The sequence below is a fragment of the Mesoplodon bidens genome, assembly GCF_964165515.1.
Source record: "Mesoplodon bidens genome assembly, chromosome: 1".
In the NCBI taxonomy this organism is placed as follows: Eukaryota; Metazoa; Chordata; class Mammalia; order Artiodactyla; family Ziphiidae; genus Mesoplodon; species Mesoplodon bidens.
Genome location: NC_138176.1, coordinates 4728119 through 4745205, shown reverse-complemented (window position 1 = coordinate 4745205; position 17087 = coordinate 4728119). Strand labels below are relative to the sequence as shown.

Below are 17087 nucleotides of genomic sequence, written 5' to 3'. Positions count from 1 at the left end.
ATGTAGGTCACATAGGGCCCTGGTTGAAAACTCTTCCACTTGTGTGTACACACAAATACATACCACAAGCATACACATACACACCACAAACACACATATACACCACACTCACATAAATACAACACACATTCCACACACTGTAGACAAGACGCACCACTATACACCCCACAAGTACACACCACACACACACACACACACACACACACACACACCCCACAGCCCTCCCTGGTCGGCCCTCCCACACTGGAAAACCGCTTGTACCACAGGCCAGAATCTTCCAGTCAGTCCGTGTGAGTCTGGCTTACCTTCCTGCTCTGGGGCAGACCTGAGCATGAGGACTGGGGTCTGGAGTCCCAAACCCCAGAGCCCGGTGTCCATGTGTCCAGAGGCAGAGTTGTGCTCCTCCTGGAAAGCCTGGGAGACTGGACCCCGGAAGTGGTCCTGAGGGTACCCGCACTGGTCAGTACTGGGACCTGATTTGGGATCCAGAGAATATTGCCATCACACTGTAGGGGTCCCGCACGTTCTGCTGTGTCTACGTGATGGTTCAGCAGACCGACTCCTGGACCCTGAAATCCTTACCTGTCATCATCCCACAGGTTGTACTGAGCTCCTGTTTGGGGCCTGGCTTGTCCTCGGTGCTGAGGTACAGCAGGTGCTTCCCCGACCTCAGGGCACTGAGGATCTCGTGGGAATGTTTAAGAAGAATGTCCCTTCTGTCCCGTGATCACCATGCTTATGTCCTTTGTAGTGTGTAATACTGTGCATGTGATTCCCTTGTCCTAATGTCATGGTTTTTGTGTTGGGTTTTTTTGCAGATGACCATTCCAGGGTAATTTTAAGCCAGGGGGATGGAACCCCATGTTCAGACTACATCAATGCTTCATACATAGATGTAAGTATGCCCAGCCCCCCACCCAGCATGACACTCACGCCTGGACCATTGGGGGTTGAGTGTGAATCATGACCGTTGGGCACTTTCTTCTCTGGGGCCACAGATGTAAATTGTCACAACTTTCCTGAGCACAGTGGCCACACTGGTCACAGAACAGAGAGCATGAAAGTGCTGGGCCTTTTGAATTAGCACCTGTGTCGGGGATTTGTTTTTAAGATGCAGATAAGCCCTAAGGATGTCCATTACAGCATTATTTATATCACTGACCAAACAGAACAGAGGGGACTAGTTAAATAAATTGTAGTAAAATCATACACAATGGATTATTAAGAATCCATTTTAGTTGAACCTTAAAAGATCATTTAATAGAAATTTTAAATTATTATAAAAATTCAATATAAGAGAATGTGTACATATTAACCAATTAAAAAATATATATATACATGTGTGTCTGTGTTTCTGCTTGTGTGTGTGTGTCTGGGAAGGTATTCACAGAAAAAATACTGGAGAGGGATATACAAAAATAATATGTTATTTCTGGAATTCCTGGTGAGTTTTCTTCGTACTTTTCTGTGTTTTCCAAATTCTTCATGATGGATACGTGTTACTTTCCTAACAACAACAACAAAATCCTTCCACAATGATAATTTTGAAAAATTATAAATCTGATTTTATTTTTCTAGGGTTATAAAGAGAAGAATAAATTCATAGCAGCTCAAGGTAAGCTTTTTGTTAAGTTACTTTCTGAACATGATTTTGGTAAAATTACATGGAAGGCGATTGCTTCTTTATCCGGTACCAACCATCCTGAGGGTTTATGTCGGCTTTCTGTACGTGTGTGTGCTGCTACGTTTATATAGCTGATCAGAGTCTGTGTAGCCTTTCCCGAAGCACAGAATTCAAAGCTGTCATGAATCTCACACAGCCTTGCCACTCGCTGTGTCTGCTTCACTGGCCAGGGGTGTCCCATCCCCTGGGAGCTGGCCAGAAATGCAGCAGCTCAGGCCCCACCCCCAACCTGCTGCTGTCCCTGAATTTGCATTTTGGCCAGCGTTCCCAGGTCATTCTGCTCAGTAGAGTTTGAGAAGCGTTATACTGTGAGGTGATGAAACTCCTCCCAGGAACAGGGCTTCAAAAGAACAGAAGCGTTGGAACCTCTGAGAACATACGCCCCCCCTCTGTGGTCAGGGCAGACAGACATGGAGCGTTTGGGGGCGTCTGTCATACAACAGGCATGTTAGATGTGCAGCCACACGATGTGTATGTGCAGACAGACACACGATCTGTTTCCACACCTGCATGATTTAAACCCAAACACCCAGTGGTCTGGGTTGCCATTTCAGCATGTCGATACTTGCGTTAGAAAACCTTGAATCTCCCTCGGCTGGCTAAGCTCTATGTGGCTTCCAAGTTGTCGGGTTTGGGGATTACTTTCAATCCAGCATCTCGTCCACCTTCCCAGGGGTTGTCATCCCCAGGAGCCAGTACTGGTGCGGTTGGGTGTCATTGGAGCTAAAACTAGGTTTCCTAGACATCCTCACTCAGCAAGACCCTTTAGAGCTGTGGGGCCCAAAATTCAGTGTAGATCAAAATCTTAAATGCACATTCCCTGAAAAATAGGGAGATACACATACGCCCACAGAATAGGCCCAGCTTTAAATGTCAGAAAACCTGACAAACACTAGCTGACACCAATAGAAATGTCTTTTTTGTTCTTTTTTTTTTTTTTTTTTTGCGGTACACGGGCCTCTTACTGTTGTGGCCTCTCCCGTTGTGGAGCACAGGCTCCGGACGCGCAGGCTCAGCGGCCATGGCTCATGGGCCCAGCTGCTCCGCAGCATGCAGGATCCTCACGGACCGGGGCACGAACCCGTGTCCCCTGCATCGGCAGGCGGACCCCCAACCACTGCGCCACCAGGGAGGCCCTCTTTTTCGTTCTTATAAGCAGACATCCAGGGGAAGCAGCCCAGGGCTGGGGCGGCAGCTCACGGGGGAGGGGCCTCTTTTATACCTCTCCACCCTCCATAGTGTCATCCTCAGGGTCACAAAATGGCTTCTGCACCTCGAGGCACTGTGTCCCTAATCAGGCAGGGAAGAGGGCAATGGGCAGAGGACTTTCTTCCAGGGACACTTTATCTTTTGTTCAGATCCCCTCCCCAGGGGCTTCAGCCCACATCTCACTGCACAGCATTACTGGCTGTCAGGGCAGCCAGAAGATGAGATGTTTTCAGAGGAAGGGGGGTTAGACATGGCGCACGGGTCAGTCAGCCTGCAGTGTCTCTCTCTCTCTCTCTCTCTCTCTCTCTCTCTCACACACACACACACACACACACACACACACACTCTACTTCAGCAGTTCTGGATGGAGGGTCATATTCTGAGGCTTTCACAAGCACCCCAGTGGCCACAAACCACTTTGACAGGCAGCTTGAAACCCAGCTCCCATTTGAATAACCTTTAGGCCCATGAAGATAATCACCCAACTGGGTCTTACTTAGCTCCTGAGGATTTCCCAGCCCCAGCGGGATATCAGGGGGAGAGGTAGGACAGAATGGGGAGGCTGCCACCTACTCCGGCTCTGGGACTCTGTAGGGTGTGAAATGGACCAGCAGGCCCATCACCCCCTTCCTCAGGGCAGGTGGGGAGCAGCCGTCCCGGGGCCTGAAGGCCAGGGCAACAGGCCTGGGGCTCGCAGCGACCTCTCTGTCTGACTTCGGGACCATCCTCTACCCCCAGGCCCTAAACAGGAGACAGTGAATGACTTCTGGAGAATGATCTGGGAACAGAAGTCTGCAACCATCGTCATGTTGACCAACCTGAAAGAAAGAAAGGAGGTAAGCCCAGCCTCTGAGTCACCAGTACTTTCTTCTCCGCTGCTTAGCTGGGGGTACGCTTACCACTTCCTCTTCCTTTCTCTCCCCCCGCCCCCCCCAGCCGCTTATCACTGCAGAAGAGCAAAAACACCCAGCGGCTCACAGCATTTTTATTTTGAAATAAATTCTCTGTGTTCCAAGGATCTCACTGTCCTAGACTATGATATAAAAATGATGCAGAATTTTCTTCTTGCAGCTGAGGGTCGTCCCTGGTAGGCTGCTCCACGGTGGGAGCCATGGATTTTAATAGAGAGATTTTTAGTATATTGGGCATGTAATGTGTTGAGCCTCAGACCATAAAAAAATGATTTCCCGCTTATTATTCAGACCAGAGAAATGCATTTGAAAGAACAAGGCGTATTGAAGTAATATTGATTTGTCATGTCAGTGTGTTTAATTAGCTGTTTCTAATTATGCTAATTATGTAATGCATGCACATTATAAGAACTTGAGATCTCTAGGTTAAGCTGGTTCATTTCCTACGGGGACAGGTACACGTTGGCCTCTGTCTCCTGGACAGGGCTGCCCCAGGTGGGGTGCATGCAGCCAGCCGCCTGGCAGACCCCTCAGGCAATTTCTATCCACTGACGGGGGCTGGCGCCAAGCGGAGAGCACGTGAATGTAGATTATGTCAGGAGGTGACAGAAAATATACAGGAGAGTAACGGGGACAGTGGTGGCCCGGGAGGGACGGGCCACCCGGAAGGCAAGGCCAGGCTGAGGGTGCAGAGACGCCAGGGCATTCTCATGCCTGGGAGTCACTCACTTTTTAGCCAAAGGGACACAGACCCCTGTAGGATAAACCGGAACACAGCATGATTGTGGCTCTGGAGGTGTGAAGGAGAGGAGGGGCGGCCCCCCGTGGGTCCTGGGCCAGGACCGGGGCAGGAGGGCTCGTTCAGGGGGTGATGGTGTCGCTGGGTCTCCAAGACTGGGCTGGTGCGGGGAGGGATTGCATCGGATGCAGCTGGAGAGAGGCACTGGGGTGGGGAGGTGTGTTCGCGAGGCCGGGAGCAAATCTGCTGGGCCCAGAACCAGGATGCCCCCGCGGGGGACAGAGCGGCTACAAATGCATCAGGGAGCCGGGGCTTGGGGCTTGAACGTCGGGCTGAGACGGGTGGGCCGTGGAGGGCCTCGGCGGGTTTCTCAGCGGTAAGCAGGGGCCTGTGCTTTAGGAAGTGAGCTCTCGCTCTCTCTCCAGAAGGAAAGACTTGGGAGCCGGAGGGACGGACTCTAGCGGCAGGGAGACTGTTCTCGCAGATTCCAGCGTGAGGGCCAGCACGAGGGTGGGCGCGAGCAGGCCAAGAGGAAGACCCAGGCTGGAGGCAGACGTCCGTCCTGCTGGCCTCTTCCCAGAGTCTGCGCGTCCTGGCACTCGGTCAGGCACGGGCCCAGAGGCACTGATTCCCCTGACCCCGCACTGGCCTGGGGCTGGCTGGCCTGTCCCCAGCGAAGCCCAGGCAGCTTGGCTGGGGCCGGGGCTGCCCGTTGAGATGGAAGTGACAGGCCGTGGGGAGCTCAGCTGGGGCAGGGGTGGGGAGGCCAGGCGGCAGGCGGGGCAGCCCTAGTGGCTGCCACCATCACTAATTTGTTCCGCCCAAAAAAGCACCGGAAGAGGCTCCACCCACACTTTCGGGTCAGGGAGAGGAGAGGGGTTTTCTTTTGTTTTCCAGGGAGCTGGGACAGGGCTGTGGAGGGCCGGCCTTCTCTGTGTGAATCCTGCCCTGGCCTTCCTGTCTCACCGGAAAGGGGTGAAGCAGGGGGTTCCCGGGCAGGGACACGGCCCCGGTGGGGGCAGGGTGGCTGCGTGGGTGGTGTCCCTACGCTCTGGGCGGGTGCTGCAGCAGGACCTCGCCCTAGAAGAGGAGGCTGACCTGGAGCCCCGTGTCCCCTGGGACCAGCTGTCCCCTGTGACCAGGCTTCTGGGGGCTCATTTATAAACATGAGACACAAGGAGACCAGTGCAGAAGCAGTGGGACTCAGAAGACGCCCCCAGCTCCCCCATCAGTGATGCTGTTGCTACGTTACTTGACATTTTCCCTCCATCTTTCTCTGCAGAAAGATCCTACTGCATTTTTCTGTCTCTGTGACTCAGAGCTGGCCTGCTTCTGTGTCTTGATTTTCACCATTTCAGATGAAATCATTTCTCAATACAGTTCCCTTTTTCTTAATTGCTTACACTTCTGTTGTGGTCTCCCTGGCTTCAACATCCTGACTTGATGTTGTGAAATGTAGCTGCTCTAGCATCTCATGATCTGATGGGAGGGAGGGGACGGCGCCCACCGTGTAGCCGGGAGCCCGCCATGTAGATGGGAGCCATGTAGACGGGAGCCCGCCATGTAGATGGGAGCCATGTAGACGGGAGCCTGCCATGTAGACGGGAGCCATGTAGACGGGAGGCTGAGGGCATGGAAACAGTGCACACACTGAGCCCTCTGGGGGCCTGAGAAACAGCCCTCAGGTCCCCGAGTGAGACTTTGTCAAGGTGAGAATCTCTGGAGGGTCCCTAGGAGGCCAAGACTGTCCCGAACCAGGACCTTCAGGGCTTGGTTTCTCCTCGGGGTCCCTTCCGAGTCGCCTGGGCCCGGGCCGTGGAGGGGAAGTTGTCTGGTGGGTGTCATCACACAAGCTCTGGGCACTGGTGAATACCAGCTGACTCTTGTTTTATAAGATTATTAATCCCGCGTGACTTCACAGCTGTGCCCTGTGGGCAGTTTCCAGGGTAAACGGCTTGCTGACCCCAGGGCCTGTCCCGTGGCTGTGGAGCCGGTGTCTCCCCCTTAGGTGGGCCTCATGCCTTCAGGTCCTCCTTGTAGGAGGACAACCTGGGATCAGGGGCCAGAGGCCCCATCCCCACCCTCTCGTGTGGCCCTTTGGTAGTTCCGGGGGAGGGAAGGCCAAGGAAGGGCCTCTCTGTGACCATGCGTCCGCTCCGCAAATTCCCACATCGGCCTCCTCCTGGCTGGAGAAAACTTAGGAACGTTCAGCTGACCGCAGGCTCGTGACTCTCCCACGGAGGGTGGGCGGGATGCAAATTTAGTTTGTCCGTAGTGCTGGGCAGCAAAAACGACCTGCTGAATCCGACAGGCAGTGCTTGGGGAGCACGTGGTCCTCCGGGGCTTAGGGCAGCCCCTCCCAGGTGAGGCCACTTCTGCTCTGGTCCCCGGCTTTGCAGGGAGCAACTCAGCCCAACGGTTCGGTCGATGTGTGGGGTTAGCGAGTGGATGAGTGAATGAGCCATGAACTGGATATGGTCCGATCCTGGTCTCAGCCCTGCCGTTCACCAGCTGTGTGGCCTCAGTTTCCCCATTGATAAGATGGAAACAGTTCCCCAGCTGAGGACTGTTTCATGGGAAGCTGGTGTGTGTGAGGCCTTGTGGCCATGGCCAGGGTGGGGGCAACGAGGTGCTCAGAGGTCCCCACAGAGCTATTGTTTCTGTTCAATTGTTCCACGCAGGAGAAGTGCCATCAGTACTGGCCGGACCAGGGCTGCTGGACCTACGGAAGCGTCCGGGTGTGTGTGGAGGACTGCGTGGTCCTGGTGGACTACACCATCCGGAAGTTCTGCATTCAGTCCGTAAGTACCTTACATCCTGGACTTTTCTGGAGAAGCAGGGTAGGGAGTAAATACCCGTCTATGTTTATAATAGGAAGCGCTTTGCCCTCGGCTCTCACGAGTGGAGGATGAGGCTGGAGGAAGTGCCGGGCAGGGATGTGGGACGGTTGTTAGTGGGCCCAGGCCGTGAGTCTACAGGGCAGATGGCAGACAGGTGCATGTGGGCCTTGAGTCAGTGCTGGATGCTCCTGGCTCCCAGGGACCTTTCTGGGTGGAGGAAGTCAAGTCAGTGGGCGGGTTATGGGCGTCCGCACTCAGTGACATAGCGTCATTTCACACGCTGGAATGGTGAGGTGAGTTTTTTTTAGCAGTTTCAAAATTATGTCTGAAACACCTCATTAGTTTTCCCACTGATTTCCTGCTAATCCTCCTTCCCAGAAAGGATTTAAGGCAGTCTTCAATAAAGATACCTGTATGCAAGGCAGATGAAGTAGAGGTTTAAGAGATTAAAAAAAAACAGAAAAGATAGAAGGTCCTGTCATCGGGAATCGAAGGTGGAGTGAGGGGTGTAGACAGATTACAAAATATGAGTCTGAGGTTCCGAGAAACCACAGCAAAAAAGGAAAGAGGATGAGCTTTATCGTTCTTACTATCCCCGGCCTGCCTGCCTCCCCAAAGCGCGCGCGCGCGCGCGCGCGCACACACACACACACACACACACACACACACACACACACACACACACACACACACACACACACACACACACACACACACACACACACACACACACACACACACACACACACACACACACACACACACACACACACACACACACACACACACACACACACACACACACACACACACACACACACACACACACACACACACACACACACACACACACACACACACACCCCTTCCCAATACGCCGTATAACTTTCTGTGGCTTTGGGCAGAGAACCAAACCTGTGTTCTGGGTCATAAAATTTGAGAGAGGCTTTGAGGCAGGGGGTGGAGGGGTCTCCCGAGGGTAGGCCAACCACATCTTTTCCCCGAAAATTAAGATGCTTATGAGAGTGAAAGCTTATGCTTATGCTGTTGGGAGTTACACGGGCATAAAAGCTAGGCACACCGGCATGCAGCCACCCTGCTTCCCAGCGGGGTCCGTGAGCCCTAGGGCCGTCTGTAGGGATGTGTCTGGCTGCCTGGGGCCTGGCCCGGTCCTGGGACAGGTGACCGTGGGTCCTGCTCTGCTGCCCCTGCTGCCGTGGTGCTGTGTCCAGAGCCGGGGGTAAGGATCAGGGTCTCTCACTCTGGGGCGTCCAGCCTTCACTGATGGGCCCCTCCCTGCACCCATGGCTGCCCACAGCTGGATGGCAGAGGGGGACCCCAAGCAGGCATTCTCAGAGCGTGATGGTGGGGAGGCACAGAGGCCGCCCCACCTGCTCACATCTCCGTGTCTCCCCGCAGCAGCTCCCCGACGGCTGCAAAGCCCCCCGGCTCGTCTGCCAGCTGCACTTCACCAGCTGGCCCGACTTCGGAGTGCCTTTCACCCCCATCGGGATGCTCAAGTTCCTGAAAAAAGTGAGGACGCTCAACCCCACGCACGCCGGGCCCATAGTGGTCCACTGTAGGTACGTGCGGGGCAGGGGCCACGGGGCGGGCCCTCCAGGGAGGACTCAGGCCCTCGTGGGAAAATCACCAGGGGACGGATGGCCGGGTGGGCAGGGGCAGCAGGGGCAATGTGAAAGCTCCTCCCGCTCAGAGAATCCCTCAGGGCAAGAGCCGGAGGGATGTCCCCATCCGGGGCGGCAGAGCCCTTTCCTCAGGGCCACCGGGGGAGAAAGCCTAATGTCGGCTCCACACAAGAGCCGGAGGGATGTTCCCATCCGGGGCGGCAGAGCCCTTTCCTCAGGGCCACCGGGGGAGAAAGCCTAATGTCGGATCCACACAAGAGCCGAGAGGCCCAGGTTGATGGTGGGGATGGAACTCTGCCATGCACCCCCGGGGACCCTCAGGTCACCTCAAGGAACGGAGATGGAAACCGCGCGTCTATAGGGGGTCCACCTGACCTCTCTCAGCAGAGGTTTCCGCGTCTGTCATGGGGAGGACAGCCTCGGAGGGGCTGGGACTCACCTCTGGGAGTGGGCTTTGCAGGATGCTGAGCGCTGCACGCATGTAAGTTGCTGCGGCTGTGGTTACAGCCGCAGCAACTAAGGTGATGGAAGAGCAGGTTTTGAAATGATTGCTTTTCCCAGAACATGTTCCCCTCCGCCTCTGCATACCGGGACATCCTCTGGTTGTTCTCACACTGAGCTCTTATTTGCTCTGGGCTCCCCAAGCCATAGAGTCAGGGCTCAAATCCACCCCCTCTGTAGCTCATGACTAAATGCCAGTTCGGCTTCGAACACGAAAATCATGGTCATGAAAAGGCCTTGGACTTCTGGGTGGCCGGCTGGCGCGTGCGTGTTTTGGTTTTTAAGACAAAGGCGCAAAGATGAGAACGTCCCCCAGCCAGGCTCCTCATTCTTTGGTGGATGCACGGCCAGAACCCGAAGGTGCTGGCCAGATCCCTTCTCTGCCCCAGCCCAGCGGCTTCTGCTGTGCCCCTCATTGCCCAGGCTGGGAGGTTTGGGGGTCGCTGGGGGTGGGGAGCGCCTGGCGTCCTGGCCGGGGATGGAATCCTGGATCTGCACCTGGGAGCTGAGCAGCTATACATCAGGTGAGGTGACACCTGTAAGAGTCCCGTTACCTGGCCCTGCACGCTCCTCCCAGCAGCTGAACTGGAGGGGGTGGGACGTGGTCTAGCCCAGCTCGGCCCCCTCAAGGGGGCAGCCCTGTTCTCAGACGTCCTGGAAGCCAGAGTCTGCGTGCCGCTTCTGCTGAGCACCTGTGTGGCAGGTTCGGAGCACCTGTGTCACTGGATGCAGGTGCCTTTTGCCCCTGGCAGGGCTGTGATACTCAGAACGACCCTGTCTTTAACAGCTGGAAACCCAGTGTCCAGTCAGCGTGACACCCAGTGAGCAGGGCCCTTCCTCCTCAAGCCTGGACAGCCGGGCCACAGGCCTGGGCTCCTGCACGGGGATTTCTGAGAAACCCCGCAGAGATGCGGGCCCGCGTAGCCGAGTCAGTGGGGTCGACGCCGGCAGCTTGTCATCGGGCGGAGAGTTTGAAGGGCCCCCCGCTGGAGAAGCGGCTGGCAGGGAGCTGTGTGCTCAGTTCCCCTCAGCTGCAGGAGGCCACCGGCTGTGCTCTGGCAGCCTCTGTGTGGCATCAGGGGCGGCTGCAGGCAGCCGTTCAGTGCTGTGCTCTTCTGAGGCCTCTGGATCCACCGTGCGTGCGTGTGAAAACTCAGTATGCGACCCTCCCCTGCTCCCCCGCCCCCACTACAGGTGCCCCGGGCAGGTGCGTTTGCCCTTTATCTTGGTTTCCATCCTGGGTTCCCCTGTGGCTGTGAATCTCAGCCTTTGCCATTGAACGCAGACGTCGTCTCTGCGGGTAATGCTTTATTTCCGGGCCGCCGATGCAGCTCCGGGCCCTCCCTGCTGCTCTGTGCTCTGCTTTGCCAGCGCGTTTTTGTGTGCGTGGAAGGGAAGCCCTCTCTGGGTCTGCTTTCCCGCAGAGCTGAGTTCCCCTGCAGGCAGTTGGGTGGTCTGGGTGCTGCCTGGCAGCGGGTCACGTGGTGACAGCGGTTCCCACCAGGAGTTCAGGCCAGCCGGAGCCCCCCCTGGAACAGGGAGGAGGCTCCCGTGGGCTGGCAGCCTCCAGTCTCGGGGGGAGCGGACTAGACCTCCTCATTCCTCCAAGTTCACCTGCTCACGGGGTCTCCTGGGGCTCCAGAACGTGCATCGCCCGGGGGTGGGAGGTTTCGCGATTTCCTTCTCTCTCCCACACTCACCCTCACCGTCTCCCCCTTAATCCCTTAAAAAGAACCCACTGCCTGCCCGCGGTCCCTGTACAAACAGCAGGAGGGTCTCTAGCTAGGGCTGTGAGCTCTGCGCCAGCATCCAGGGCCCAGGAGGGAAAGAGCGCCTGGCCCGGGGCTTTTCCTCTTGGGACCGGCCTGGTCCCTTTCCCTGCGCCCAGGTGCCCCCCACCCTCTGCCCCGCGTGCACCTGGGCCTCCTGGGCTCTCGCAGCCTCGAGTTCGCTATTTCCTGGCCTTACCACTGACCTGTTGGGTGGGGCGCCTTTAACTGGCTCTGCACCTGATGATTTTCTCTTACTTCGAGTTTGTAAAGAACCAAGACTCCGAAGGGGCCTCTCCTGTCTCTCTGCCTCCCCTCCCCTCAGTGTGATGAGCGGGGAGTCCTTCCGAGGGTGAGGGGCTTCACTGTCTGTCCTAGCGCCACTCTGGAGACTAATGGTCCGGAAAGAGCGGTACCACCCTCCCCCCAAAAAGAGGAACAGGGTGGGGGACTTCATTCATTAAGTTGTGAGCCTTTTCGTTTAAAAGATCACTTGGGCTGCAGGGGCCAGAGCGGGAAAGCCCCGTTCAGCCAACTAACCCGACAGACACCCTGGGCTGCCACGTGCAGTTGTGGTCGATGCTGCACATATGAGTCCGGGCCATTAGGGGTTTATTCATCCAGCGGATGTTGGCTGAGTCCATTTGTGTGCCCCCTGAGCCCTGGGTGTTGGGGAGACACATACGGATGGCCTGCACTGGCTGGTGGGCGTCTAGATGAGACAGGCAGGGTGGCGGTGGGGAGACTGCTGTGGGGAGAGCGCTGGGAGGGAAGGAAACCCGAACCCAGGAATGGAATCGGGCAGCTTCCTGAGGCGGGAGACCTCTCAGTGGAGCCCCTAAGGACCAGCTGGCCCCAGCCAGCCCAGAGGTGAGGGCTCGGATCCCAGACAGAGCCCCCATTTGCATGACCTCGGCTCCAGGGCCAGCAGACCTGGCCTGGGTTTCTCCATTCTTATGAAGAGCCTGGAAAAGCCACATCAAGCATGACAATAAAAAATCCAATTACGCACGTGATAAGGAGAAGACGGCATTTGGTAATAGAGGAAAAATTACCTGTACAGCTCACCCGTGGCTTAGGACACAATTTCCAGGTAGAGGGAGAGATTTGAGGTCTTTTCACTAGGATTGTGGTGCCCTCTGGTGGCCTCGCGTGGAATTGCTCTTTATTATTAACCGAGGAAAGTTTGTGTTCAGGGATGAAGCGGACGTCTCTGCGGAGGGCGGGGCGTCCTCCCATCCAGGCTGCAGGCGTGTTCCGAGGCCCTGTCATTCATTTCGGGGAAATGTGACTCACGACTTGGCGTCTCTCTTTCTCCCCCAGCGCGGGCGTGGGCCGGACGGGCACCTTCATAGTGATCGATGCCATGATGGACATGATGCACAACGAGCAGAAGGTGGACATCTTTGATTTCGTGTCCAGAATCCGCAATCAGAGGCCTCAGATGGTTCAGACAGACGTGAGTAATACCCTCCTCGGGCCCAGCTGCCCGTCCTGGCGTGAGCTTCGCACAGCAAACCCAGACACCCCAGGATGTGTGCCCTCTCCCCAAGGTGGTGCCCGCAGAGTGGTGCCCGGCAGGGAGAACGTCCTCAGTGATGCCCACCGTCACACGGTCAAGGCCATAGATGCTCGTTATAAATGGCCATTAATCTGACTCTGCCCCCAAGCCCCCTTCCCTTTACACAAAGAGGAGAGAAGGGCCCCCTTGGAGCCCACCTGCGTCTCCTCACAGATGCAGTACACGTTCATCTACCAAGCCTTACTGGAGTACTACCTCTACGGGGACACCGAGCTGGACGTGTCCTCCCTGGAGAAGCACCTGCAGACGCTGCACGGCACCACCACCCACTTCGACCAGGCCGGGCTGGAGGAGGAGTTCCGGGTAGGTGCCGACTTAAGGGCCACCATTTACACGAAGCTGCTTTCAGTTGCTTCCCCCCTTGATTGACCCCAGAAAAAGCAGGGGAGCCGTCCTGCCCGTGACTTCCGAGGGAAGAATACTGGGGCCTTTCAGAGCTTAGCAACCACCCGTGCAGGGGGCGTGTCACGCATACACTTTTATTTCCCAAGACTCAGGAAATGTCTGGAGAAGCAGACAGGTATTTCCAGTGAGCAGGTGCCCTTGACGGTAGAGCTGTTAGAAGGCTGATCTCTCGGGAATGTCTGGGTTTTAACTGCATGGCTGTGTCCTCTTGGCCGCAGAAATTGACAAATGTCCGGATCATGAAGGAGAACATGAGGACAGGCAACCTACCAGCCAACATGAAGAAGGCCAGGGTCATCCAGATCATCCCGTGTAAGGCAGCCCGGGCCGCGGAGGGTAAACTCTTGAGGCAGGTGTGATCGGGCTGGTACCCTCTGGCTTCAGTTGCTAAGAAGTCATTGCCCACCCACCCCTGTAAACCAGGGGTCAAGGGCAGGGCGCCCTCTGGAAGCTCTGTCACGTGTGGGGAAGGCACGAGTGACCCAGACAGTCCTGTGGGTGTTAGGCGGGCAGCTTGTGACCTGGGCTTGGGGACAGGAGAGGGAGGACTTCCTGGAAGCAGTGAGATTCTGGCCTGACTCAGTGCCTCCTGATCCTACATGTTATCCAGTTCTCCCCCGAGCCTGGGCAGAGGCATGGAGCCCCCCGTACACAGAGTGGGGGTCCTGGCCCAGGATGTGTAGCAGAACCAAACTCAGCCGAGACCTTCCAGGAAGAGGCCTGGGGATGGGCGAACCGTGGGCAGGGTGGCATCGGGCACTGGGCTGCCCGGGGCCTGGGGGCCTGCAGGAGCATCAGAGGAACCACGCGGGGAAGGGGAGGGCGCCCGCCTTGAGGGGAAGAGGAGCGCCTCACCCAGACGTGCCCTCCACCTCCCCGCCTGGACTCAGGCTCGGGCAAGAGCGGATCTCACATGGACCTGCCCGGGCAGGCAGTGTGCAGGCTGAGCAAGTCCTCTTCAGCCTCAGACCCTAGGGTCTTTGTGGCTGTGATGACCCCGGCCGGCTACCCCGGGTTGCCTGCCTGGCCACACTCCTTTTACTCTTTAAATTTACTTTAATGCTTACATTTTGGTAGGAATTACCTCAGTTTATGACAAATGAGAATGATAAGTGGATTACTTTAGAACTTTCCCGATAAAACACAACTTCCCTGGGCCACTTGAACTAACCTATTTTAGAACGTAAACCTTCCGATGAGTTGACTTATTTTAGTGATTTTATCCGTAAGTTTTATGTCTCGGAAGCTCCTAGCAGCGTGTTCACGTTTGCAAGGCAGGATGGGGTTGGTTCTGACCCAGGGGACGCGCTGCTTTGCAGATGACTTCAACCGCGTCATCCTCTCCATGAAAAGGGGCCAGGAGTACACGGATTACATCAACGCGTCCTTCATAGACGTAAGTGCGGCGGCCCCGCCCTGCTTGCACGCCTGGCGAGGACGCATGCTCTCTTCATCTGTAATGACAGAGACTCTTGATCGACTTGCTTTCACAATCAGAAAGGATGGACACGCCCACAGAAATCCAAACCATTTCATTAGCAGACACTTGCTTAAAGAAAAGGAATAAGGAACTTTGGAAATAGAGGATGTAGGTGCGCTGCTAAATAATTTGCTATATTTCCATTCTGCTTTTTTTAAATTTATTTAATTAATTTATTTATTTATTTTTGGCTGTGTTGGGTCTTCATTGCTGCACGCGGGCTTTCTCTAGTTGCGGTGAGCTGGGGCTACTCTTGGTTGCGGTGCGCAGGCTTCTCACTGAGGTGGCTTCTCTTGTTGCAGAGCATGGACTCTAGGCGCGCAGGCTTCAGTAGTTGTGGCTCCCGGGCTCTAGAGCGCAGGCTCAGTAGTTGTGGCGCACGGGCTTAGTTGCTCCGCGGCATGTGGGATCTTCCCGGCCCAGGGCTTGAACCTGTGTCCCCTGCATTAGGCGGATTCTTAACCACCGTGCCACCAGGGAAGCCCGTCATTCTGCTTTTAATACATAGTGACTTCCCTTTTACCTCTCTGTTGCACACCACCCTCTATCAGTGCTTGCACACGCTTTCTCTTGCATGTGCTGTGCGTGGACAGCATGATTGTGTTTAGGCCCAGTCTTAGGCTGCTTAGTGCACAGCAGAGTTAGCTGATGAATGGGCAGGAGAGGGCATAGCAGCCAAGTCTGTGCAAGGATTTTTGTCTGCAGATGAGAATGCTGTACCAGGGGTCACTTGGGCCCGAGGGGAGGACCTGGGACTTGAACCCACTTCCTCCAACTCCATGCCCAGGCTCGCTGCCCCACTGCGATGCTAACTTAGCTGTGACACATACAGACATGTTAGAATCAAAGCCAGCCCAAGCAAGGGGTTCGTTATACCCATTCAGAGGTGACCTGGGGCTGAAGGGGGCTGTCTAGCTTGGGCATCTTGACCTGTTTTCTGAGCGTGTGCCAGCTGGAGCTTGGCTCAGGCCCTGGAAGCCTGGGGAATACTGTCCCTCATCCAGCCCTGGGCTGTCCTACACTCACACGTCCCACGGTGGAAATGGGTTGGAAGGAAGTCGGACTTTAACCTCTGCTCCCACTTGAAGGGCTACCGGCAGAAGGACTACTTCATTGCCACCCAGGGGCCCCTGGCGCACACGGTGGAGGACTTCTGGAGGATGGTCTGGGAGTGGAAGTGCCACACGATCGTGATGCTGACCGAGGTCCAGGAGAGAGAGCAGGTCAGGCCACCGCCCAGCCCACCTCTGGGGCCGTTAACACACACCAGGTGCAGCCCACCTGATGTGACTACCTGTCCCTTGTGCATGTTTCACCCGCTGTCGTCTGTGAGGCCAGGCCACAGCTACTGAGGAGGGAGAGAGGCTGGAAATGAAAAAGGGTTTATTTCATCACCACGCCCACCACAAGTTAGTCGTACCTACCCACTGGCTTTATTCTTAGCCTACATTTTATTTAACCTGCCTTGAAATTCTGCCATCTTGTGTTTGCCACAAATACAAATTTGGTCACAACCTGTTGAAGAAGAAGACATTTATTCACTTTTTTTTGGAACAGAAAGACCTAGGTATTGATATATGTACCTAATTAATATAGTTCTGGTAAAATTGAATGAGTTAAACGTTTCTTTTTTCCCAAAGAACCATGCATGGCCTTCTTGTTTTTTTTTGTTTTTTTGCGGTACGCAGGCTTCTCACTGTTGTGGCCTCTCCCGTCGCGGAGCACAGGCTCCGGACGTGCAGACTCAGCGGCCATGGCTCACGGACCCAGCCGCTCCGCGGCATGTGGGATCTTCCCGGACCGGGGCACGAACCCGTGTCCCCTGCATCGGCAGATGGACTCTCAACCACTGCACCACCAGGGAAGCCCCGGCCTTCTTGTTTTTATTTAATAACATAATAAACAGTCACAAACCCACCATCCAGCTGAAAAACCAAACTTTTGCCAGTAATGTACATTTATCCAGATGCTCTCCCAAGAGGTAACCACTATCCTGAATTTGTGTTTTTTGATTTCTTTGCTTTTTAGAAACAGTTTTGTTAGGATATAATTCACATACCATACAATTCATCTTTCTAAAGGGTAGAATTCCGTGGTTTTTAGTATATTCAGAGTTGTGCAACATCACTAATTCCAGATCATTTTCATCACCCCAAAAAGAAACCCCATATCCACAAAAAAACCACTTATACCCACTTCCTCCCCCGAGGCCCTGCAACGACAAATCTACTTTCTGACTCTGTGGATTTGCCTCTTCTGGATATTTCATATAAGTGGAATCATACATGTTTTGTGATTGAGCTCTTTCACTTAGCGTAAAT

The 17087-nt window shown here is 55.2% G+C and overlaps 1 protein-coding gene across 3 annotated transcripts in view; it reads left to right on the top strand.

Annotated features, from left to right (window-relative positions):
- The window catches only part of PTPRE (protein tyrosine phosphatase receptor type E), a 169883-nt gene that overhangs the window by 143193 nt on the left and 9603 nt on the right, over positions 1-17087 (top strand). For all 3 annotated transcript variants that reach the window (XM_081249585.1, XM_081249584.1, XM_081249586.1), the window contains 10 exons: positions 819-895; positions 1579-1615; positions 3632-3729; positions 7225-7344; positions 8803-8966; positions 12623-12758; positions 13035-13184; positions 13505-13598; positions 14606-14682; positions 15855-15989. In XM_081249585.1, coding sequence (XP_081105711.1) covers positions 819-895; positions 1579-1615; positions 3632-3729; positions 7225-7344; positions 8803-8966; positions 12623-12758; positions 13035-13184; positions 13505-13598; positions 14606-14682; positions 15855-15989 — 1088 coding nt within the window. The remainder of the gene's footprint in view (positions 1-818; positions 896-1578; positions 1616-3631; positions 3730-7224; positions 7345-8802; positions 8967-12622; positions 12759-13034; positions 13185-13504; positions 13599-14605; positions 14683-15854; positions 15990-17087) is intronic.